At 38.7% G+C, this 26405-nt stretch overlaps 1 protein-coding gene across 1 annotated transcript in view; it reads left to right on the forward strand.

The window, feature by feature from the left end:
* Positions 1–26405, forward strand: part of TMEFF1 (transmembrane protein with EGF like and two follistatin like domains 1) — a 106914-nt gene that overhangs the window by 35107 nt on the left and 45402 nt on the right. The window contains exon 5 of the mRNA XM_077140306.1: positions 880–976. Within this exon, the coding sequence (XP_076996421.1) occupies positions 880–976 (97 nt within the window). The remainder of the gene's footprint in view (positions 1–879; positions 977–26405) is intronic.

Raw genomic sequence — 26405 nt, forward strand, 5'->3', positions numbered from 1 at the left:
TAATGCAGTTTTATTGAGATAAATTCACATACTATATTCGGGTTGTATCCAAAGTATCCAATCAATGTGTCTTTTCCTTTTAGCACTTTATTTACTGATTGAGATATTCTGAGTGATATTCTTTCTCAGACCAAATTGGGAAATCGTTTGAGAAAACTGAAGTTCCTTAGTTGCCATCTGAACTGATCTCCCCATGCAGTTTGAGGTTATCTGGATGTGAGCCTTTTTGGTCAAGACCCACAAATGTAGGGTTCCCTTAGGTGTGGGGTGAAGGCAAGGGGGAGCTGGGCGGGTTTCCCAGTTCTTCCTGCTGAGTCATAAGAGACCACACACAGCTGCATCTGGGTATTTTTGGCTGTGGTAATTGATGTAATAGAAAAAAGGCAGTTAACTATATGAGGACCTCTTTCCATTTAAAATTTGGAGATAAATATTTCTTTTAACTCTGGAATTCATTCTTACGTAGTTAGAAAAGCTAGTGAGGAAAAGGTGATAGTTCTACTTGCCATGTTTAAACATTTAGAGCTAACCATCGTTACACAGGCTTACTTCATTAGGGTATTCACTGGACTAAATTTATTATTTTTGTTTTCTTTTTTTCTCTTTCATGTGATACCATAATTCTTTTAAAAGCAATCCATTATCAATGCTTACTAAATAGTTCCTGCATACACCATTTAAAAGATTCTTTTGCTAGCACCAGTACTTGTTTTTCTTCACAGAAAATGTACTCAGTATTGGCCACAGTTTTGGAAATGAGTGTTTTCAAGAGCTTGGGTACATTTTTCCCAGAAACAGGGTAATGGCGACTGAAAACGTGAAGCATATCTGGAAAGATCCCAACTTTTGGTTGAAAATCTGATTTTCCTTTTTAAACAGAAGAAGAAGGGTCAGGGACAGAAGTTCACAGAAAACACTCCAAGTGTGGACCTTGCAAATACAAAGCCGAGTGTGATGAAGATGCAGAAAATGTTGGGTGAGTTGATTGAGGGGAAAGACATAAATTGACTTGGAGTTTAATCAACATTATTACTATTTGTAGAGAAGTATCATTCAACCTGGTTTTGCATATTTTGTGTGTGCCTTCTGAATTTTTTGTTTATGCTAGTCTGTTGACTTGTCTCTTAATTCAGTGTAAGACTTTGGCTATTTAAATCAGTGTAAATATTGTATTTTAGACTGAGAATCTACTTGAAAACATTTTTTTTCACTTTTACTTATACTTTTTTCCTTCATTTATAGTCTTGGATGCTTTATCTATCAGAAATGCTCTTGTATTATTTTATCTTATAGTTATACTTTCAGTATATATAATAGATTCTCTTTCTTAACTTGTATTTTTACCCAAAAACTTTTCATATATTTTATGTATTAAGAAAAAATCCAAAATTGTTTCAACTGTTTAGACGTAATAATTATGTAATAAGTAAAAAATTATTTCTAGAAATCCTGGTTGTCCAAGCTGACATAACATTGGTTTGGTCTATTCTCACTTTCATTCGGCCTTTGTTAAGTGGGTTTTGTGCTTGGGTGGCATGGTCTGTCCCATTTCTCATTCACTTTGTGAGGAATGGTGTCGTTTGGCAGAAAAGTAACAACGTAGATGTTCATCAACATAGTCTTGTTTGAGTCTTTCTTTCGTCATGTACTGCTAGTTTATTCCCAGTCTCACCTTTCTTTCCTTTTCCTGTGGCGCATGCTTTTTTTTGCTTTTTGCACACTTGATTTTAAAAGCTTTGATGCTGACTTCAGGACTTTTAATACCAATATATCTTCATTACCTTCCCATTTCCCCTTTGTGCATATTTTAAAACACGTATTTTATAGAGATTTGTGCTCCTTTCCTTACTGATAAATATTTTTGGTATATATTTTCCAGTTCTGTGTTTTAGTCAGTCATTAAACACATGTTTGAGCCTTTCATTGAACAAGTAGTGTTAGGGATTGAATCATGTGTGAGCTCATCTGTAAATAGAATCTTTGAAGATGCTATTAGTTAAGGTGTTGCCTAAACAGAGTGAGAGCGAGTCTTCCTTAACCAGTATGACTGAAGTCCTTAAAAGCAAAGGAAATTAGACTCAGAAGGAGCCATGGGGCAACACCAGGGGCTGGAAATCAGTGGAATCTGGAAGAAAAGGGAGACTCTGCCACAATGTGCATTGCCGGGTGACAAAAAAGCCGAGAAACTCCAAAGATTTCCTGCCAACCGGGAAATACCAAGCCCTGGAGGAAGCCAGTCTTATGGCCTGTGAAACTGTGAGCCAATACATTCCCATTGTTAAACCAACCCATTGTGTGATGTTTGTTGAGCAGCTCAAGTTATCTGGGAAGGATCTGTGGAAAGTTTCGTTATCTGATGTTTGGGCCCCTAGGAATGCAGGTAAAGCCAACAGAGTTTTTGCAAAATTGGTATGAGCAGAATTTCTCCAGCCTGGACTGAAAGGGGACAGATTGAAGGGGAATTGACTTTGAGGGTAGAACCATGGAAGCTGAGGTCTGGACTGAAGAGCTCTCCTTGGGTCCACCAGCATGTGCAGGAAGGGTAGGTCTGCCTATTCTAGTGTTCAGATTGGGTGGGCCAACATCCCATTGTTTGGGGAGTGTTTGGCCTGGTTGAGAGTCACAGGTGTGAGGCTGCTGCTCCTTCAGGCCCAGGGGACACAGCATCAAGCCACAGAAGGCGCTCAGACCTTGAGATCTAAACAAGTTGTCCTGCTGGGTTTTGGACTTATTTGGCACCTATGAACTCTGTTTTCCTTCCTGGAGTGAGAATGTCTGTCCTATGCCTATCCTACCATTATATGTTGAAAGTTGATAACTTGTTTTCTAGATTTCACAGGTGTATCAGATGTAGAGGACTTTTGCCCCAGGATGGACTATACCCATAACAGATTTCGATGAAACTTTGTACTTATCATTGTTACTGAAATAAGGCATTTGGGATGTTTTGATGGAAGGAATGTATTTAGCATGTGGGGAGAGCATGTTTTTGAGGGTTCAGAAGGCGGACTGTTGATGATTGATTTTTGTTCCACACAAAAGGCATGTTCAGGTCCCAACCCCAGATCCTGTAGGTGTGAACCCATTTGTTAATAGGACCTTTGAAGAGAAAATATTGTTAATTAAGGTGTGTCCAAACTTAATGAAGGAGGCCCTTAATCAAATATGGCTGAAATCCTTCTAAGCAAAGGCAATTGGACACAAAGAGAGAGGACACAGGGGGCCGCCAGAAGCTGCAAGTCAATAGAACCCAGAAGAGAGAGAACAATTCACTGTGAGCATTACCATGTGAAGGAAAAGCCAAGGACCCCCAAAGATGGCCAGCCAGCCAGAAGATGCCAACCTCAAGAGGAAGCAAGATGTATAGCTCTGAAACTGTGAGCCAGCAAATTTCTGTTGTGAAGCCAATCCATTGCATGGTGTTTGTTTTAGAAGCTGGGAAGCTAAGACGGTGGTAACATGCTTTTATCAGCATTAATGACCAAAGTGAGTTTTCCAGGTAAGTGTCTGATAATTTACTTGCTGTGTATTTCAGAGCAGATGAGAAATGGCAGAAGACAAGTAAGTTCAGTAAAAAGTTAATTCGGCAAAACCTGACGTTCAGAACTCTGTTTCTGCACTTTGGCTACTTGGATTGACACCTGGCTATCCGTTTCAGTCATAGTTGGTTTGCGGAAGTTGTTTTCCAAAGCAGATGTTGGTCTGTAGAATGAGAAATGATGGGTGATGTGGAGCTGCAGAGAGAACAGATGATGGATATTATGCTGCCTCTTCCTCTCACTTTTTACCAAGATGTGGTGTAATGAAATACCGTAACAGATGTGAATATGTATGTGTATTTTTGTGGAGATTTAGACCTTGTCAGTGTTTTTCATCAGGACTATTTTTTAACAAAGTGTGCAGGGTCAAACTAGCCCCCAGTAGTTGTTTGGCTTGGACTGTTGGTCTCTTTTTATTCCTTGACAGTACTCCTTTTCTGCTCTTATTTTATACCTTTCTCTGCCATAATTTGTCCTACCTCAGCTTAAGAAAGAGAAGTCTTTTGCTTGGAAGTGAAACAGAGTGGCCCAGAGTATGACACACAGCTTTACACGAACACCTCCTATTATAACTTGTAGCTTATTCCTGATGAGAGCAACTCTAAATTAATTCTGCTAAATTAGTTTTGCAGAATTGTCTGGTTATTTGCATGCTTATGACCACTGTTCTTGCAGATTCAGGCCCTAAGCATAAGGAAATGGGCACAGACCAGAGAAAGGCTTACCAGCTGTCAGGAGCAAGCAGGCTCTCCCCGGCAGGAAAGGAGAACACAGACTGGAACAGGTAGCCAAATCCAGGCAAGGAACTTGATGTGACAGCAGGAAAACATTTAAGGAACCAATTTGTTCCTTTACTTAGAAAATAAGTGATTAGACAGTTGATCCTATGGTGGAAAGGGACAAAAGGATATTTTAGGTATATTTGATCTTTTAGTCTATAAAATACTTAATTCTGCTCATAGTTGAGTTTAGTAGTTTAAATATATCTCAGTGGTTATTGTGATGGTTGTTGTTTTGCTTTTAAATGGATCGTGGTACCAAGAAGGCTGTATGGAGGTTATATCTATAACACCCTCAGGGCGCTTCTTGTGTGCTTTTCATGGCTGACATTGGTCAATAGAAACATGTTGGTCTAAGGATAATTTTTACCTTTTAGGTATAGAAAACTGAGACATGCAGAAATATGACATGAGCTGTCAAGCTTTGCTTTTACTTTAAAAATATTTATTGAGGTGTTCTTTAATCTTGTATTAAAAGATACAATTTTAGCTATAAAAGCAAAAGCTCTTAATTACAAACCAAGTATTATGTCATGGCACAGAATCAGAAAATGTTAAGGTTGGTAGTATCTTAGAAAGGTTATCTTCCAGTCTAATCTTGTCACTTTACAGATTAGAAAACTGAAGATTACAGATGAGCGGGTTATTAATCTTTCTAGAGAAACGGGACCCACAGGAAAGATCTGTTAATAATGAGATTTATAAAGTTGTTTCATACGACCGCGGGGACACAAGAATCCACAATTCGTAGGACAGGCTGCGAGACTGGCAGCTCTGATGAAGGGTCTCGACAAACTGGCTCACTGGCTGAAGAAGCAGCAAAAAGTTTCTTCTCCTTTAAAAGTCCTCAGCTGATTGGATCAAATGCAGCTGATTGGATTTTCTGGTTTGTGGAAGACATGCTCTTAGTTGAACGTAGATGTAATCAGCCACAGATGCAATCAGCTGACTTATGATTTAATATACCAGCCTTCCCGTTTATAAACCAGCTACAAAATATCCTTGCAGCAATGGTTAGGCCAGTGCTTGCCTGACCAGATGCACGTTACCTGGCCAAGTTGACACCTGAACCCACCATCATGGAGGGTTTGATGGGGCAGAGTCTCCTGAGTTGAAGTACTGTGTTTTGCTTACCCCCTCACTTCCTGTATTTGCTTTTTATACTCCTAAAAGGAATGCTGTTGTCCATCTCCTACTTCTAGGACAGCTGCTTGAGGACTTAATATTGGGCAGAACCTCTTTCTCTTCTTCAGCCTGGTCCCAGCAGTGATTTCTTCACTTCCTTATTGTCTCATAGTTGCTCTGAACACTAGCTGCTTTTAAATTCTTTGTTTGGTTCTTAGTGGCCACTTCAAATGCTGAATACCTATGTATTTATTTCTTTAAATTTTAGACTTTTTTGATTACAGCCCCACGTAAGAAATACATTCACGTTGTGACCCAGCATTTGTGTACATACACACACTCTAATAATATGTACTGAGTATAACAAAATTCCACAAAATAACACTTGGCCATTATTAAATGTAGTGCACTCTCATATTTTCTAAAAACACACTGATAATGACCCACTTAACTGAACTCATAATCCCCTAATTATTATGACCTGCAATTTGAAAAACAACTGCACTGTATGATAATTCTGAATGGGTACTATTTCATATTATGTGTTTAGGTATGAGGATTCATTTAAAAAGTCTTTTATCGTTTCTCATTTTGAAATGTCTTTCCTCTCAGAAGAAATGCTATATAACCCATCTGGTTTCTAAAGGACAATTAAAATCTTTCTCTTGCTTTAAAACTCTTTTTCTTTCTAATAAAGAATATCAGGCATTTTGGGGAGGGCATAAGCGGCATCATGAAACTAATAGTCCGTATTAAGAGAAGTTCTAATTTTTTAGTCAGACATTTAAATGGAAATCGATTTTAAATTTATTGGATACTTGCCTTTTTCAACAGACATGTGGAACATGATTTAACCTATTCTTAGGGTTGTCTATTGTGTAGTGTGTTAGGGTTTTCAGAGCATTTTAACACCATTTATTTTACTAGCCCCTCATGGCAGTTCTGTCTGGTAGGTAGGGCAGGGAGGTAGTTTCCAGATTACACAGCCTCAGCTCAGGCTCAGAGGCTGGGTGGCTGGTGTTTATCAGAACCCCAATGCAGGTGTCTGATAAGGGATTTGTCAATCGTGCTCACACATCCGTAATCCCGGGACATTCTCGGAGGCCATTGACGGGTTGTTTTACCCCTTTCCTTAAACCTCCATCCTGCTGTCTTCAGGGTTCTTACATCTGTATTTAAAATTAATTTTTCTTTCCCTCCTTATGCTGGTAACTGCTGTTCCTAGGTGCTGTCAGGGTGCCTTGTCAGTAAGCCTGATGTTAGATGCCCCCAGCTTTTAATTTGCTTCTCTGTTTCCTTCGAGTAGGAAATACTATGCTCTATAACACCCTCAGAGCGCTTCTTGTGTGCTTTTCATGGCTCTATAACACCCAAGAACTCTATCTAATGTAGAAATAGATTTCAATGTAAAATAAGAGTAAGTAGCTTCTTCTCAGTAAAGTGCATGAACTTCATTGCATTCATTTTCTCTCTCCTGCTTAGTGCCTGTTTTAATTTGTTTGCAATTTAAATGATTTTGCTTCTGAGAAGCTTTTTTCCATACCTTCCTGAAGCATCCCTTTTTTTACAGGTGCCCTATGAGCTTTCTGTGGGTTTGCGATGGCTGTCTTTATTAGTGCTTAACCTTCTGAATTCATACCTGTAGCGAGGTAGTTGAGGTTCCAAGAAATTTGCCTTCCACATCAATGGGAATCCAGGATTGCACGGTGGCCATTCTGAAGTACAGTGAATAGATATTCTTGTTCATGACGCTGGAAAACAGCACCTTCTTTACAGAAAATATTTCTGAAACCATGTGCTCCTGGTGCCATACTTCCTCTTTTTTCTAAGCAGTATTTTTAATCTGTCTAAAGCTCACATTATTGCTACAAGTTAGCCATCAGCTATTTTGCTGGACAGTGAGGCCAAATAATCATAAAACTATGTCACTTCAATACCTTTTGTATACCTGACCTAAATTCTTGCCTAGGAGTGGTTTGAAGAGTCTGTAAATCATGAGGCATCATGCCAAAACAGGTGAGTTACCAAAATCCTCACATTCTTGTTAATGAACTATGTCCACCGTGCACTTTATGGAAGTAGTCTTTGCTTTTCTGCCTCTGGGGTGTTTGGAGAAGCTGGTGCCACTTTTTTCCCCGAGTGATTAAATATACCATACTTGTTGAGAGAATCGTAAAGGTGTGCGGCTTGATATACAGCAGTGACAAGTAGGCTAACCCACCTGCTGGACGTCTTTGTCACATGTGGTCCCCCTTCCTGATTGGATGCAGATTGCTTCTATGTCACAATGCTATAAATCTCTCCCTGAGAAGATGCAATGGAATCTTTTCCCTTGTTTAAACAAGAGTAGTGCTATACTTCTTAAAAAAACAGAACCAAAGTCTCATGGTCAGGTTCATGTGTCAGCTTGGCCAGGTGGTGGTGCCTGGTTGTCTGGTTGGGCAAGTGCTTGCCTGTCTGTTGCTATGAGGACATTTCATGGACTTAAATCATGACCATGTTGGAGCATCCACAGCATTTGCGATCAGCTAAGGGGAGTGTCTTCTGCAATGAGTGAGGCTTAATCTAATCACTGGAAGGCTTTTCAGGAGGACTCAGAAGAGACAGTCACTCTTCTGCTTCAGCCAGCAGCCTCTCCTGAAAGTTCATTGAGGACCTTCATTGGAGCTGCCAGCTCATGGCCTGCCCTACAGACCTTGGACTCTACATCCCCATGGTTACATGAGACACTTTTATAAATTTTGTATTTTCAGTTATCTCCTGCTGATTTTGTTTCTTTAGAGAACCCTGACTAATAAACAAAGCAATACTTTCTGCTAATAATCTACTTTTTATTTCCTCCTAATCAGAGATGACAGTAATTTTCATCTTTTAAGCATTGCCTTTTCCTGCCTGTAGAGAATATTAAACTTTTAAAATTATTTAGATTTGATAAATCCCTATGATAGCCCCTTAGATTATTTATGGAAATTAATTTTATGCCATTCTTATGATAACATACAGGAAAAAGCACTATTAACCATTATTTTATAGAAAATATAACCTGGATGTTAGCGGTGACATACTCCTTTGTCCAGAAATGCCTTTGTGTAGTTCTGCAACGGCTGCCAGTAAAGGTTTCCTTTGAGAGTTTTTTTTTCAATCGATAAAACATAATAACATATAAACACAAATATTCCGTTCTTGGTATATAATCAGTGACTCAGAATATCATCACATAGTTGTGTATTCCTCACCATGATCATTTCTTAGAACATTTGCATCACTCTGGAAAAATTAATAAAAAGAAAAAACTCATACATACCATATCCTATATCCCTCCCTCTCATTGATTGCTAGTATTTCCATTTACTCAATATATTTTAACCTTTGTTCCCCCTATTTTTTTCCTATACTCCTTACCACTACCTTTCATTGATCACTACTATTTCAATCTACTCAATTTATTTTAATATTTGTTCTCCCTATTATTTATTTTTAATCTGTATGTTTACTCATCTGTTCATAAGGTAGATAAAAGCAGCATCAGACACAAAGTTTTCGCAATCACGCAGTCACATTGTGGAAACTCTATCATTATACAATCATCTTCAAGAAACATGACTACTAGAACAAACAGCTTCAGGCACTTCCCTTTAGCTGCTCTAATACACCTTAAACTAAAAAGGGATATCTGTATAATGCGTCAGAATAACCACCAGGTATAACCTCTCAACTCTGAAATCTCTCAGCCACTGACATTTTATTTTGCCTCCTTTCTGTTTCCCCTTTCAGTCAAGAAGGTTTTCTCAATCCCTTGATGCTTAGTCCCAGCTCATTCTAGGATTTCTGTCTCATGTTGCCAGGGAGGTTTACACCCTTGGGAGTTATGTCCTTTGTAGAGAGGAAGAAGGCAGTGAGTTTGCTAGTTGTGTTGGCTGGAGAGAGAAGCCACAACTGAGCAACAAAAGAGGTTCTCTTGGGGGTGACTCTTAGACCTGATTTTAAGTAGGTTTAACCTATCCTTTGCAGGGATAAATTTCATATGAACGAATCCCAAGATTGAGGGCTTGGCTTATTGATTTGGTTGTCCCCACTGCTTGCGAGAACCTCTGAGAGGTTTTGTTTTAACCTCAAGTCCATGTCCCCATGCCCTCTTGTGGTTTTCTGAATATTCTCTCCTCTCACCTTCATACCCACTTTGCCTCTCTTATCCCCCTGCACCTGGAATCTCTTCTGTGGGTATTTGCCTGCTTAGTTCCTGTTCCTCCTTCTAGACTTAGGTGCAGCCAGACTAGATCGAATGTCACCGCCTCTTGGAAGCCTGCCTTGTTCTCTTCCACAGCACCAGTGGGTAAAGTGCCCTTCTTCCCTCTTCTTCCTTAGTCTTGGCAAACGGCCTCTGCGTAGTCCTTACCAGGCTGTTGGGATCTTGCCCTGGGCTCTCTGAGGGCAGGGTCTTATGATTTTGTGCTGGGGGAACTTGTGACAAGGTTAGGTCTCTTAGAATCCTGTTTGTTGAATTCATGGCGGTTAACACTAGGACTTATTATTCACTTATAGCTGCCTGCAGGATTATTGTGAGAATTTAATATGAGTAATAACAAAGACACGTAATGTCCTGAAACTCTTGCAGGTTCATTACATGTTTGTTTAATTTAAACTAATAACTTTACATGAATTATTTTAAGTCAATGTTTTCCTAACTGCTAAATAAACTTACAATACTGAGAAGGAATGGTGATTTCTGTGTAGATAAAGGAGAAAGGGAGGGAAAGGATGAATCTTTTTCTATAATTATAATAGTAATACCTTTTAGTTGTATGTAGTGTTTAATGGGTTTCAGAGAGCTTTCTCTGAAATCTTGTTTGAGTCTATCAGCAGACTAATGAGGTATTACCCCTATTTTGAAGACTCCAGTTATCATTTGCCTAAATCATAGAAGCCATTGAATTTATTCCCTTACATATGTATGTATTTATGTATTCATGCCTTTAAAATTCTCAGTATTCACAATTCAGAACCTTTAAAAGCGTGTTGTGGTAGTTAGTTCAGGTGTCAGCGTGGCCAGGTGATGAAGAACTGTTGTTCTGTTGCCTTGGACTTAAATCGTCAATATGTGACATTCATCTATGGCTGATAACGTTTGCAGTAGACTAAGGGGAGTGCCTTCCACAATGAGTAAGGTTTAATTTAATTAGCTGGAGGCTTAAAAAAGAGAGGTCAGAAGAGAGCTCAGCAGCTCAACATACCTCATCTCAGCACTCACAGCTCAGCCTAGACGTTTGGAGATGCAGAAAGAAGTTGCCTAGGGGAAAGCTGTTCGAACCCAGAAGCCAGGAGAGAAAGCTAGCAGACTTCTATGTGTGCTTTCCCATGTGACAGAGAAACTCAGATGAAAGGTAGCTGCCTTTCCTCTGAAGAACTGTAAATTTTTAACTAAATAATTCCCCTTATTAAAAGCCGATCCATCTCTGGTGTGCTACATTCTGATAGCTTTACCAAAGTAAAACAGGTATAGAGTGAAAATTCTCTCCCACCCTGTTCCCCAGCCACCCAATTACCTCACCAGAGGCAGAAAATGTGATGTTTCTTGTTTGATCTTCCAGAGATAATTTATGCATGTGCAAGTAGATATGTACATGTATTCTTTCCCCTTCCTTTTGAAAACTAAAAGTAGTGGGTGCACGGGTGGTTCAGTGGTAAAATGCTCGCTTTCCATGTGGGAGGCCAGGGTTCCATTCCTGGCCCATGCACCCCACCCCCCAAAAAACAAAAACACCACCAAAAAACCCAAACTAATGGTAGCATGCTATATAACACTGTACTGTACCTTATTTAAAATTTTTTATTGTAAAATATATTTTGCATAGTGAGTTTTTATTTTTCATAGGTTTTTAAAGCATACATGTACAATTTAAAGGATACTGACTATGTAATATCTATGGTAAATAGAATATTGTCCCATTACTAATACTGAGGGGTCATCTGCTCATGGACGGAAAGGACAGTAGTTCCTCTCTTAGAGGAAGGCCTACAAAAGTAGACATTGGATAGTCTCTAAGACAGAGGCTGGCTTTTGGCTTCCCAGAAAAATTACGTGTGCTGGTTTGAAAGGATGTATATACCCTTGAAAAGCCATGTTTTAATCAAAATCCCCTTTTGTAAAGGCAGAATAATCCCTACTCGATACTGTACATAATCAGATCATCTCCCTGGAGATGTAACCAAATCAAGACTGGTTGTTAAAATGGATTAGGGGAGATGTGTCTCCACCCATCTGAATGGGTCTTGATTGGTTTGCTGGAGTGCTATAAAAGAGGAAACATTTTGGCAAATGAGAGATTCAGAGAGAACAGAGCAGAACGACATAGCCATGAGAAGCAGAGTCCTCTAGCCAGTGACCTTTGGAGATGAAGAAGGAAAATGTCTGCCGAGGAGCTTCATGAAACAGGAAGCCAGGAGAAGAAGCTAGCAGGTGACACCGTATTCCCCATGTGCCCTTCCGTATGAGAGAGGAACCCTGACCATGTTTGCCATATGCCCTTCCGCTTGAGAGAGAAACCCTGAACTTCAATTGCATTCTTGAACCAAGGTATCTTTCCCTGGATGCCTTAGATTGGACATATCTATAGACTTGTTTTAATTGGGACATTTTCTCGGCCTTTGAACTGTAAACTAGCAACTGATTAAATTCCACTTTTTAAAAGCTATTCCGTTTCTGGTATATTGCATTCTGGCAGCTAGCAAGCTAGAATATAATGCAAGTCCCTTCTGGGGAGGTCAGTGGACAAGTGAATCGTGGGGAACATAGGGCATTCTGCCAGTTTTTACCCCTTTCTTGTCTTCTCTGGAACTGAATTTTTTTATCCCTCTTCAATCCATTTTTCCTCTATTATTGTGAAGTTAGACTATTTCTATTTTTTGTTTTCTTTAGAAATTTCAATATATTTTCATGTAGTGTAACAGAGTCTAAAGTTTTTCAGTTTTATTCCCTCTCCCAGTAGTACAAGGATCATAGATGCTTTAACTCCAGACTCTATACTATCCATATATTTATTCTGTTTTCTAGTATTTCTTTTAATCTTTCTTATTTTAATTCTAAAATTAGACTTTATTTTTGATGTTTTATGTCATTTATTGCTTAGAGTTATACACATTTATTCATTTTTTGCCCAACATTCTTTCTGCTCTCCAGGCTTTTTGTGTGTTTCTTTCTTCCTGAAATATATCTGTCAGAAGCACCTTTAATGAAGATCTCCTGGTAGTATATATATATATATATTTTTTACATGGGCAGGCACCGGGAATTGAACGCCGGTCCTCTGGCATGGCAGGCAAGTATTCTTGCCTGCTGAGCCACCGTGGCCCGCCCCTGGTAGTATATTTTTACAATTTTTATTTTTCTGAAAATGTCTTGATTATTAAGTAACTATCGTATTGAACAGCCATCAACTTTTAGGTTGATGGCTGCTTTCTCTCAGCACTTGTTTTACTATCTTGTGGCTTCCATTTTTGCAGTTGAGAGTCAGGTTTCAGTGTATTTGCTGTTCCCTGCAGATTATCTCTGGCTGTGTTAAAAAGTTGTTTTTCACCCTCTGCAATGATACTAAAATTTATTTAGGTGTAGATTTATTTTTTTTTTAATTTTTAAAACTTTTTAAATTGTATAATATAGCATATATACAAAGCAAAGAAAGAAAAAGCAGTGATTCCATTTTTCAACAAGTAGTTACAGAACAGATCCCAGAGTTTGTCATGGGCTGCCATTCCAGTATCTCAGATTTTCCCTTCTAACTGTTCCAGAACACTGGAGGCTAGAAGGAATATATATATTTTCCATCATCATAGTCCACTTTTTTTTCTCTTTTCTGAAAACTAACATATATACAAAAAAGCAATAAATTTCAGAGCACATTGCAACAATTAGTTGTAGAACAGATTTTGGAGTTTAGTATGGGTTACAATTCCACAATTTTAGACTTTTACTTCTAGCTGCTCTTAAGATACTGGAGACTAAAAGAAATATCAGTATAATAATTCAGCAGTCATACTCATTTGTTAAATCCTACCTTTTCTGTACAACTTCACCATCATCTTTGATCTTTCTCCTGCTTTTTAGGGGTATTTGGGGTATGTCCATACTAACTTTTTTGTGTTGTAAGGGGCTATTGATAATATGGGATAGGGGTATGGAACTATCTGATGTTCTGGAGAAGCTAGCCCTTCTTCATTTCAGGACTTATCTTGTCTAGGAACCCATCTGTAGGTTGTAGGTTTCTGGAAAGTTACCCTAGTGCATGGAACATTTGTAGACTCGGCAGGAATGGTTTTGGTTGGGGTTTATTAAGTTTTAGGTATTAATTTCTAACAGAAGCTTGTGTAAGAGTGACCTTCCGAGTAACCTCTTAACTCTATTTGAACTCTCTCAGCTACTGATACCTTACTTGTTCCACTTCTTTTCCCCATTTTGGTCAGGATGGCATTGTTGATCCCATGGTGCCAGGGCCAGGCTCATCCCTGGGAGTCATCTCCCATGCTGCCAGGAAGACTTTCACCCCAGATGTCATGTCCCACGTAGTAAGGAGAGCAATGATTTCACTTGCAGAATTGGGTCCTCTATTTTTCTTAATTTCTCTCTTTCCATCTTTTTGTGTATTTTTATTACATTCTGTGTAAGTTATTCACTGATCTCTCTCCAGCTTTCTCTGATTTGATATTTATAATGGGATGGTTAGGTTCTGGTGTCAACTTGGCCAAGTGATGATGCCCAGTTGTCTGGTCAGGCAAGCACTGCTCTGACTGTTGCTGCAAGGATATCTCGTGGCTGGTTGATAAACCGGAAGGCTGGTGTACTAAATCATCAGTCAGTTGATTGCACCTGTGGCTGATGTCATTTGCAATCAACTAAAGCTTGTCTCCCACAGTAATATAATCCAGTCATTTGAAGCCTTTTAAGGAAGAAAAGCTCTTTCACTACTTCTTTAGCCAGCGAGACTTTCCTGTTGGAGTTCATCTGGTCTGACCCTTCATTGGAACCACCAGCTTTGTAGCCTGCCCTGCAGATTTTGGACTCTTCCATTCCCACAATTGTGTGAGATACTTTTATAAATCTCATCTTTACAGATCTCTCCTGTTGGCTCTGTTTCTCTAGAGAACCTTGACTAGCACATGTCTATTGAATCTTCAGTGTCAACTATTTTGTTTATTAAAGTTTTTTTGGTTCTGATGCAGATATGCCTGGCCATTTTTGATGATCTCTTGTTCCTTCATCATACTTTACCTTCTTTTATTTCTTTAAATATAATAAGCTTATTTGTTCTATATGTTGTTATCTAAGAATTCCATCATCTGAAATGTTTGTGTGCCCCTTTTTTCAGCAGTTTTATTCACACACCATACAGTCCATCCAACGGATACAGTCAGTGGCTTGTGTACTTTTTTATTCCATCTGGCTCAGAGGTCTGTGTAGTATATATTCTACTGTCATTTTTGTCTTCAACCAAATGCTCTTCTTCTGTTATATATGTCTCCCAATATGAATGTCAAGATAAGCTTAGATTTGATACTCTAAGCAATCCAAATGATAATGGCTTGCTCAGAATGAAAAATCTTATCTATATGTAAGAAAAATGAAGTGGGTTGGAATAAGGATTTGAAACAGGGAAACCAGTAGAAGGGCAGTGGCAATGATCTTGGCTGTGGTGTTGGGGCTGAGTGGAAGTCCTGGGACTGGGGCAGTATCATCAAAGCCACTTTAATGGGACTGTCGGCCGAGTCCTTATGTGAAACTCTGTCTGTCTGCGGACCCTGAGTACAAGGAGAACGGTGCCTGTGTAAAACTGCAAGTCTTTTTAGAATTCTTTTACTTTTCTCTTAGCTCACTGCTCTTTTAGAGATCGTGTTAACTTGCTGTAATCCAAAATGGAATAATGTGATGCTCTTTGCAGAAATTGGACCTGCCCAAACCAGAATAATCTCCATGGTTACTAGGTTTTCCCCTTTAGTTACCCCATTTCCATCCATTCTACACAAAGCATTTATAAATCATGTGTATTTTATATGTCTTTGAATGTTTAATTTTTTTTCCAGTGCTGAATAGGAATTCTATGAGTTTTACAAAGAATTCTCTTTATAAAAGTAAGGTTAAAATTTTTGTTGACTTGCTTTCCTTTCTTTGTATGTGTTTTATATTTCTGTTTGACTCTTTCACTTTAGGACATTACCAGGTTTGAACAGGCCAGCTGTTTTTTAGAATGTTCCTCAATTTGGATGTATGTGATGTTTACTCATGATTAGAGTTAGATTGTGCATTTTGACAAGGATACTAAAATGCTGTTATGTCCTTCTCTGTGCAATGTATCAGGGGTCATATAATGCCTCTGTCCCACTATGGATGATGTTGACTTAGATCATGTGGTTAATGTGGTACATATGCAGGTTTTTCCACTGTAAAATTACCATTCTCCTTTTTGTAATTAATTAAAAAGCAATCTGTTTGAGAAATATTTTGAGATGGATTAAGTACGTCATTCCCCATCATATTTTCAGTCTGTATTTTTGACATTTGTTCATGACTCCTGGCCTGTATCAATAATTACTGTGATAGTTGCTTAATTGTGATTTTCGGTCATTCCTCCTACACTTACTAATTAGTGTTCTATGCTCTCTCTCTTTTGTGAGCTATGGTGTGCTAGTTTCTAGGCAAGCTATCTTCAGTAATCTTGAAATAGTACATTTAGGGAAAAGATACTCTCCTTTCCAGACACTACTTTTGGGCAAGGGCATTTTATCTCCTCTTAACCAAACTTTAAGTTGATTTTAAAACTATATTTAATAGTTCATATAACATATATGCTTTATCCTACTTCTGTGTTTTCAGCGCCTCCTTAGGTTAGGTTCCTGTCCTTGTACGGAACTCAAGGTGTTCAACTGTGTTTCTCAAATTAGGATAGGGAGATGAATGGGTGAGCCCATAGTTAAGAGTTTTAGAGGAAAAGCCATTGCTATCTTTGAAAACACGGATATGTTATGAGATAGAATGCAAAAGTTTCCTTAATTTTTAAGATAGAGCTTCAAAGACATTTTAAAAACTGGCCACTCACATTACTTTTCCCCACCAAATTTCCTGGAGGTGTGTACTCATGATATACTGGAGCCTGCGCCTTTGTCAGGAGAACTTTTGGCAAAGGAAATTTGAGACGTGCTGGTGTTAGAAAAATCATACATGAGTTCAGTTATTATAGGTAAGATGAGTTTTCCTGAGCCTCAGCTTTTCTGTAAAAAATGGAGATAATACTAACCTCAAAGGCTACATTAAAAACTAGATGTGCTGAAAACTAAATGTGGATATTTTCGATACTCAGAAAATGTTAATTTATCTTTCCATTAATCTCTATAGTCCTTTGATGATATCCAATATAATACTTCCTTGATATTTTAAGGTGCTTTTTGAAAGGTTTAGGAGGCGAAAGGGTGAGAAAGAAGGAAGATAGACTGGGAAATTTAAAGTGGGCGGGTTTATTTCTGCGCTCCCGGGATGAGCTCAGGGAACCCAAGATGGAGGGAACTGAGTCAGTGCCTGCGTGATGGCGTGGGCAGTTTTTAAGCAAGGGGTCAGGTGGCCAGAAGGGGCGGTTCTCCGAAAGTCAGGTGGCCGGAAGGGGCGGGTCTCCGGAAGCCAGGTGACCGGAAGGGGCGGTCCCCCGGAAGCCAGGTGACCGGAAGGGGCGGTTCTCCGGAAGTCAGGTTGTCGGAAGGAGTGGTTCCAGGAGCCATGTTGGGAGGAGCAACACAGACTCCACAGCTCCAGTTGCAGTGCCCTTCCGCGTTCTGCTGACCTAACACTTTTGGTCTTCCGTTTTGGCCATTTATGTTTATCTTGTAATTTGGCATCCACGTGCTTTTCTTTTTTGTTATAAAAATTCCTTCAGTGGGAATGCCCTGTCTACAGCCACAACCACAGTCATATGGAATTTGAAGCGTAGTCTCTCACAACTATTGTTATTCTGTCCTGTTAGTGAACTGTAAAAATGTTAAGTTGCAAAACAGCTCTGCTTGTTTATATCGACGCCATTTTCCTCTAGCAGTAACTTTATAGGTTGTCTTAAGGAAGGGCATTGAGTTAGGAAAACTTTGGGGAGCCGCAGTTTACTAAAGTACAGTTGACTAAGAACAGGGACACCTGAACCTGCGTGATTATTTTTTTCCCCTTTGGTGCATAGGCTGGAACTTGAATTTGGTCTCCTGCAGGGCAGGCGAGCATTCTACCACTGAACCACTGGTGCACCCCTGAACCTGCTTGATTTTTCTCACTCAGATATGTCTAATTTCTTTAATATTATTTTATTTTCTACATCAGCTATTTCCAAAACTCTCATTGGCTAGTCCTCTGGTTTTCTGTTTCAGTGCTAATATCTTTTCCTTTAAATTTTGTTGTCTCTGTACTTGTCTTTATACTTCTGATGATTCTTAAACCAGCTTCTTTGTCTTATTCACTTCATATTTTGTTTGCTTTCAGATGTTTAATTTCAAAAAAAATAAAAGCAAAGCATGTGCGTATTTTAAAAACCCATATCATAATGAAAGGCATAAAATTAAAATAAAGCTCTCTTTGGTTCTTTATCTCCCAAAAGAAACTATTTACTCTGTTTCCTATAAAAGCAATGTTATTGCTTATCCCTAAAAATACCTTAAAACGTTTATAATAATTGGAGTATATCTACAGGTTGTTGTGCATCTTGATTTTTTCATTTAGTAATACCAACACATATGCGTCTGTATCATATCATTCTTTTTAATAGCACCGTAGTACCTCATATGGACAAATTATAGTCCAGTTAATAAGCTCTCTATTGGTGGTTATGTTATAGTTTTATGCCACTTCAGTGAGCAGTGAATGTTCTTTAAATAAATACAGCTAAATACGAGCTAGGTTATCTGTAGAGTGCACCTTTAAAGGTTTTGATACTGCCGTTCTACTTCAAATAGCTTACTCCGGTTATATTCCCACCAGAGTTACCAGATAGCTTGTTATAGATCCTTGCCAGCTCTGGCTTTTATCAAACTTAAACATTTTTGTGCTATGGGATAGGTGGAAAATGATATTTTGTTTGGTTTTACATTTCATTCACTAGTTTGAACCTATGAAAAGGATTAACATGTTTTTGGCCATTTATTGCTTTTTTTTTCCCCCCTGGTTTGTTGTCTTTGATTTTTCCTTTTCCTATTTTTCTTTATTTATTAATTAAATATTTTTCATCCTGTTATATGCCAGAGATTGTTCTAGGTGTTGGAAATACAGCAGAGAACAAAATGGAAAAACTTCTTGCCTTCATAGAGCTTATATTCTAATGGAGGAAGACAGACAATAAATATAATAAATAAGTCAATTATATCATGTATAATAATATGAGAAGGCCTATGGAGAAAAATGTAATGTAATTCTCTATTGAAATACTTTTTATATTTTCATATGTTTTGCCCAACTTTTCGTTTATTTTTTTTTAATTAAAAATATAATTGTAATTATTTTGAAGTCTTTGTCTGCTGGCTCCAATATCCTGGTCATCCTTGAATTTGCTTCTGTTGACTGTTCTGCTTTTTGAATAGAAGTCACTGTTCTGGTTTGCTAGCTGCCAGAATGCAACACACCAGAGACGGATTGGCTTTTAATAAAAGGGAATTTATTTCGTTAGTTCTTCAGAGGAAAGGCCGCTAACTCTCAACTGAGGTTCTTTCTTATGTGGGAAGGCACAGAGTGATCTCTGCTGGCCTTCTCTCCGGGCCTTTGGGTTCCAACAACTTTTCCAGAGGTGATTTTTTTCTGCGTCTCCAGAGGCCTGGGCTGAGCTGTGAGTGCTGAGATGAGGTATGCTGAGCTGCTTGGGCTGTGCTACTTTGAGCCCTCATTTAAGCACCAGCCAATTAAGTCAAACATCATTCATTACAGCAGGTGCACTTCTTAGCCAACTGCAGATGTAATGGGCAGCAGATGAGGTTCACATACCATTGGCTCATGCCCACAGCAACAGAAGTAGGTACCTTCACCTGGCCAAGTTGACAGCTGAGTCTAACTACCACAGTCACTTTTTTCTGATTTGATGTATAGTAATTTTTTATTGTTTGCTTAACATTTTGGGTGATACGCTGTAGAGGCACTCTGGATTATAATATAAGTGAGTTAAGTTTTGTCCTTGCTTATCCCTACAAATTCAGTAAATTGCCAGTGGATTGCCTTTAAAGTGTTGAGGTTTGATTTAAAAAAAAATTTTTTTTTTAGAATTTGTTAGAGTAAATGAGTTATTGATATTTAGGGTTTAGCCCCTTTTTCTAGGGTGTGGTCTTCTCTCTTAGGGTTTGTGGGGCCTGAGCTGAATGCCTCTGTCTTCACCAAGCTCTCTCTCCCCTGGCTGGGCCTGAATTTACAGATGCATGGGACCTCTGAAATCTCTGCTCATCTCTCAGCCTTCCAGCAGCTCTTCTCTGCTAGGGTTTCTGGAATCACACCTTGTGCATGTACAGGTTTGGAGTTGGCCTGGACCCAGTGGGGATATTTGTGTAGCTGACACCTCTCTAGTTCCTTGCCCCTTAATTTGTGGTTGGTTTAGCAGTCCCAGACCCTGGTTTCAGTCACCTCCACCCACTGCATCTACTGTTTAGAAAATTCCCTCGGGTATAGCTTGAGGGGAAAAACACTGGGCTTCTTTTTTCTTCAGGGTCTTTAGTTCCTGTCTATTTCCTAAAACAGTTACTTTGTCCAATGCTCAAAGTTTTTTTGGTAAAAGGATAGGTCTGATACCCTGTACCCCATCATGTCTTGATTATGAAGTACAGAAGCAGAGAAAAATGAAGCATGTTAAGGAGAAGTAGGAAAAGGTTTTCTATTTCAAATAAAGTGGCCAGGGGACCTGCCTGAGAAGTAAGATTGGGGGAAAAACTTGGTGGGGGTGAGGGATTGAATTGCATGGATATTCCCAGCAAGCTGGAAAGCCATGAGGCAGGAGTTTCCTAGGTGTGGCTGAGAGAAAACTATGGCCAGGTCAGTAAAAAGATTTTTCATGATATAAATGTGAACAATAACCTGCTTACTGCCTTTTATTTGGCACCTCCAGTGCTAGTAGAGGCATCTCTGTAATGGGACAGAATCTACTCTGTAACAAGAAGAGAGAACATTTGTCTCAGTTATGCATTAGTTTTGTGACCTTGGGGTTTTTACTTCACTTCCCCCATCTTCAATTTTTCCTATTGATATGTTGATGTCAGTGTTAAATGAGGCAGATGTGACTGTACTCTGTAGTGGGTGCAGAGTAAATGGTTGTTAATGTTTCAAATTTGGCGTATTCACTAAAGAGTGATTTCTTTTCATGCTAGTGTACACTTGTGTGCTTTGGGCATCCTGCCCTGTGTCACTCATTGTCTCCCTAAGCTGAATTTTACTTAGATGGTAATTTTGTCTTCTTCACCTGCCACTGAGAACGTCGATGGTTGGCGCCGTGGCACCATCCCAGCTTGATCACGGTGTTTGCTTCTTGACCTGCCAAGCCTACTTGTTTTTCCTCCTTACTGGGGTGGTATGGTGTCTTGTCATTTTGGATCAGCCTTTTCTTATTCCTGAAACAGTTCTATAATTTTCTTTTCTTTAGTGACAGTTTCTACTTTATTGCCATCCCAATTTTTGTTTACTTCTAGCCTTTCAACCAGGGATCAGCAATTTTTTTCTGTGGAAGGCCAGATGGAAAATATTTTAGCTTTTGCAGGCCGCAGTTAGTGTCTGTTACATATTCTTTTTTTTTCTTTTTTCTCCCACCCCCTTAAAGATGTAATAACTCTTCCTAGCTTGTAGCACCAAAAAGAGGTCTTTGACAGGATGGGCTGATGGCTGTAATTTGCCAGCTCATGCTTTAAACCATCCATCAGTATTCTTTTTGTATGTGATAAAATGACAGCAAATAGTGCTTTTATTCTAGCTTGAACATACTCTTTCTCCCCTTATTTCTGTTTTCATTATTTTCTTTATTCATTACTTCTCCATTTTCTTCACCTTTGTGTTTACTATTCGTGTTCTCCATTAATCACTTCTGCAGATGAGAAATCTGTTTTGCTCAGTGAAGCTTTTGGGTTTACTTTTTCCCTTAATGACTCTATTCAAACAATTTAAAAAAACTTCCCCATCCTGTTGGGGGCATTTTGAAAGGAAAGCGTTTCCCTTCTTTGGATCATCCCCTTTTATGACCCATCTCTCATTCTCCTTTTCCAATAAGAGTTTACAGAAAATCTGTCAACTTTTCCAGATATATTTTTGAAATTAATCCTGTCTGTTCCCTTGCCTGGTTAGAAGTGTTCACCTCCTCTATTCTGCTGGTCTCTTTTTCACAGTTTCATTGCATACTACCCACAACCATCAAAATCCTCTTTCTCAAACATCATATCTTAGATTTCCAGGCTGCTGTGACAAATCCCACACAATGGATGGGCTTAAACAACAGGAATTTATTGGCCCATGGTTTTGAAGCTAGAAGCCCAAAATAGATATTAGCAAGACTTGCTTTCTCTCCAAAGATTGTGGTGTTCTGATGCCTATTGCTGGCAATTCTTGGGTTTCCTTGGCTTTTTATTTTTTTAATAGAATTTTTATTATGGATGGTCAATGTTGAAATTGTTGAAATATACAGAAGTCTTTGCTTGTGAAGTTATTTGCGTACTCTAGCTGCAGAGATGCAGTATCTAGTTCATTGTTATATATGAGTACATATTTTCTTCCTGGGCCATATGATTTGGAGTTTGCTTTCTTTATCAGAGTCATAATAGTGAAATCATACTATATCTATTCTTTAGTGTGTCTGGCTTATTTCAATCAGCATTATATTCTCTAGGTCCAGCCATGTTGTCGTATGCTTCAGGACCTCATTTCGTCTAACTGCTGTATAATACTCCATCTTATGTATATACCACATTTTGTTTATCTACTCGTCAGTTGATGGACGCTTGGATTTTTTCCATCTTTTGACAGTTATGAATAGTGCCACTGTGAACATTGGTGTAGAAATGTCTGCTCACGTCACTGCTTTCAGCTCTTCTGGGTATATACTTAATATTGGTATTGCTGGGTCATAGGGCAACTCAATATTTAGCTTTCTAAGGATCCGCAAAACTGTCTTTCACAGTGACTGTACCATTATACATTCCCACCAGCGATGAATAAGTATTCCATTTCCTCCATTTTCTCTCCAACATTTGTATTTTCCTGTTTGTGTAATAGCAGCCATTCTAACAGGTGTCTTATATCTCATCATGGTTTTTAAAAAAAATATTTTTATTGAGAAGTATCCATAGACATACAGTCCAACCATATTATACAATCAGTGGCTCACAATATTATCACATAGTTGTGTATTCTTCACCATGATCATTTTTAGAACATTTTTGCATCGTTCTAGAAAAAGAAAAAAAAAGAACTCGTATAACCCATACCCGTTGCCTCTCCCTCTCACTGACCCACAGTACTTCAGTCTACCTAATTTTTACCCTTATCTCCCCTATTATTTATTTAATTTTTATCCATAATTTTCTTTTCACTCATCTGTCCATACCCTGGATGAAGGAGCATCAGACATAGGTTTTCACAATCAGTCACGTTTTAAAAGCTGCATGGTTATCCAGTCTTTTTCAAGAATCAGAATGACTGAAACACCGCTTGACAGTTTCAAGTACTTCCCTCCAGCCACTCCAATACACCTTAAACTAAAAAGTGATATCTGTATAATGTGAAAGAATAACCTCCAGAATAACCTCCCAATTCTGTTTTTTTTAAAATTTTTTATTAATTAAAAAAAAATTACAAGAAAGAAACACAAACATTCCCAACACATGCTCATTCCGCTCTACACATACACTTAGCAATTCACAATATCATCACATAGTTGCTTGCATATTCATCATCGTGATCATTTCCCAGAACATTTGCATCAATTCGGAAAGAGAAATAAAAAGACAATAGAAAAATAAAACGAAAACATAAAAAATTTTTACATACCATAACCCTTACCTTTCATTATCACTAGCATTTCAAACTAAATTTATTTTAACATTTGTTCCCCCTATTATTTATTTTTATTCCATATGTTCCTCTCATCTGTTGACAAGGTAGATAAAAGGAGCATCAGATTCAAGGTTTTTACAATCACACAGTCACATTGTGAAAGCTATATCATTATACAATCATCATCAAGAACCATGGCTACTGGAACACAGCTCTACATTTTCAGGCAGTTCCCTCCAGCCTCTCCATTATGTCTTGGATAATAAGGTGATATCTACTTAATGCATAAGAATAACCTCAAGGATAACCTCTCGACTCTGTTTGGAATCTCTCAGCCATTGACACTTTGTCTCATTTCACTCTTCCCCCTTTTGGTCGACAAGGTTTTTTCAATCCCTTGATGCTGGGTCTCAGCTCATTCTAGAGTTTTTCTCAATCCCTTGATGCTGAATCTCAGCTCATTCTGGGATTTCTGTCCCATGCTGCCAGGAAGATCCACACCCCTGGTGTTCATGTCCCACGTAGACAGGAGGAGGGTGGTGAGTCTGCTTGCTGTGTTGGCTGGAGAGAGAGGCCACATCTGATCAACAAAAGAGGTTCTCTTGGGGGTGATTCTTAGGCTTAATTTTAAGTAGGCTTGACCTATCCCCTGTGGGGTTAAGTTTCATATGAACAAACCCCAGGACTTGGGGCTCAGCCTATAGCTTTGGTTGTCCACACTGCTTGTGAGAATATCAAGAATTCAACTTGGGGAAGTTGAGTTTTCCCCCGTTCTCACCATTTCCCGAACGGGACTTTGCAAATACTTTTCCACTCACTGATCAAATCACTCTGGGATTCATCAGGGCATCACCTGGACAAACCAACAAAATCTCATGTCCTATACAAAGTTCCATGTACTTAAGGTGTTCAATCAACTATCTACATAAGTTATATTAGGAGATGCACTAGTCAAAGTATAGATTTGTACCAAATAAACATTTTTTGCTTTAGTCTCACACATTAGTTGAAATTTTTAAATACTAATTACTATCTATTTTCAGCACACTGCAGTAATGACCTTCTTTTGTTCTTCCTCATGCAAAAACAGTTTTTTTAATTTTTACATTTAGTCACTATCATTATACACTCTAGGCATTCCTAGATTATACCATCTCAATCTTTATCGTCTGTCTTTCTTTGTGATTTCGTTTATGCCCCAGCCCTCTTCCCTCTATCATTCTCACATGCAGCTTCATTCAGTGTTTTAACATAATTGTATTACAGTTAGGTAATATTGTGCTGTCCATTTCTGAGTTTTTATATTCAGTCCTGTTGCACAATCTATATCCCTTCAGCTCCAATTACCCAATATCTTACCCTATTTCTATCTCTTGATGGTCTCTGTTACCAAAGAAATATTCCAAGTTTATTCACTAATGTCAGTTCATATCAGAGAGACCATACAGTATTTGTCCTTTTGTTTCTGGCTAATCGCACTCAGCATAATGTCCTTAAGGTCCATTCATGTTGTTACATACTTCATAACTTTATTCTGTCTTACAGCTGCATAATATTCCATCTTATATATATGCCACAGTTTGCTTAGCCAACCATCTGTTGATGGACATTTTGGCTGTTTCCATCTCTTGGTAATTGTAAATAATGCTGCTATAAACATTGGTGTGCAAATGTCCATTTGTGTCCTTGCCCTCATGTCCTTTGAGTAGAGACAGCATATAGATGGGTCCTGTTTTTTAATCCATTCTGCCAGACTATGTCTTTTGATTGGGGAGTTTAATCCATTAACGTTCAGTGTTATTACTGCACAGGTAGTACTTTCTTCTACTATTTTGCCCTCTGGATTTTATATGTCGTATCTAATTTTCCTTCCTTTTACCTTTACTCATAGTCTTCCTTTCTACACTCTTCTCCACACCTCTTGTTTCTGTCTTCGTATCTGTCTCTAGTGTTCCCTTTAGTATTTCTTGCAGAGTTGGTCTCTTGGTCACAAATTCTCTCAGTGATTTTTTGTCTGAAAATGTTTTAATTTCTCCCTCATTTTTCAAGGACAATTTTGCTGGATATAGAATTCTTGGTTGGCAGTTTTTCTCTTTTAATAATTTAAATATATCATCCCACTGCCTCTCGCCTCCATGGTTTCTGCTGAGAGATCTATGCATAGTCTTATTGGGCTTCCCTTGTACGTGATTGTATTAGTTAGGGTTCTCTAGAGAAACAGAATCAACAGGGAACACTTGCAAATATAAAATTTATGAAAGTGTCTCACGTGACCGTAGGAATGCAGAGTCCAAAATCCACAGGGCAGGCTACGAAGCTGATGACTCCAATGGATGGCCTGGATGAACTCCACAGGAGAGGCTTACCAGCCAAAGCAGGAATGCAACTTATCTCCTCTGAGTCCTCCTTAAAAGGCTTCCCATGATTGCATTTAGCATCACTAATTGCAGAAGACACTCCCCTTTGGCTGATCACAAATGGAATCAGCTGTGGATGTAGCTAACGTGATCATAACCTAATCCTATGAAATGTCCTCATTGCAACAGACAGGCCAGTGCTTACCCAATCAGACGAACAGGTACCACAACTTGGCCAAGTTGACACCTGTCCCTAACCATGACAGTGATGGATTGCTTTTCTCTTGGTGCTTTCAAGATCCTCTCTTTCTTTTTGACCTCTGACATTCTGATTAGTAAATGTCTTGGAGTACGTCTATTTGGATCTATTCTCTTTGGGATACGCTGCACTTCTTGGATCTGTGATTTTGAATCTTCATAAGAGTTGGGAAATTTTCAGTGATAATTTACTCCGTTAGTTTTTCTCCTCCTTTTCCCTTCTCTTCTTCTTCTGGGACACCCACAACACGTATATTCGTGCGCTTCATATTGTCTTTCAATTCCCTGAGTTCCTGCTCATATTTTTCCATTTTTTCCCTATATTTTC

This window comes from Tamandua tetradactyla, chromosome 2, assembly GCF_023851605.1.
Source record: "Tamandua tetradactyla isolate mTamTet1 chromosome 2, mTamTet1.pri, whole genome shotgun sequence".
NCBI classification, from domain to species: domain Eukaryota; kingdom Metazoa; phylum Chordata; class Mammalia; order Pilosa; family Myrmecophagidae; genus Tamandua; species Tamandua tetradactyla.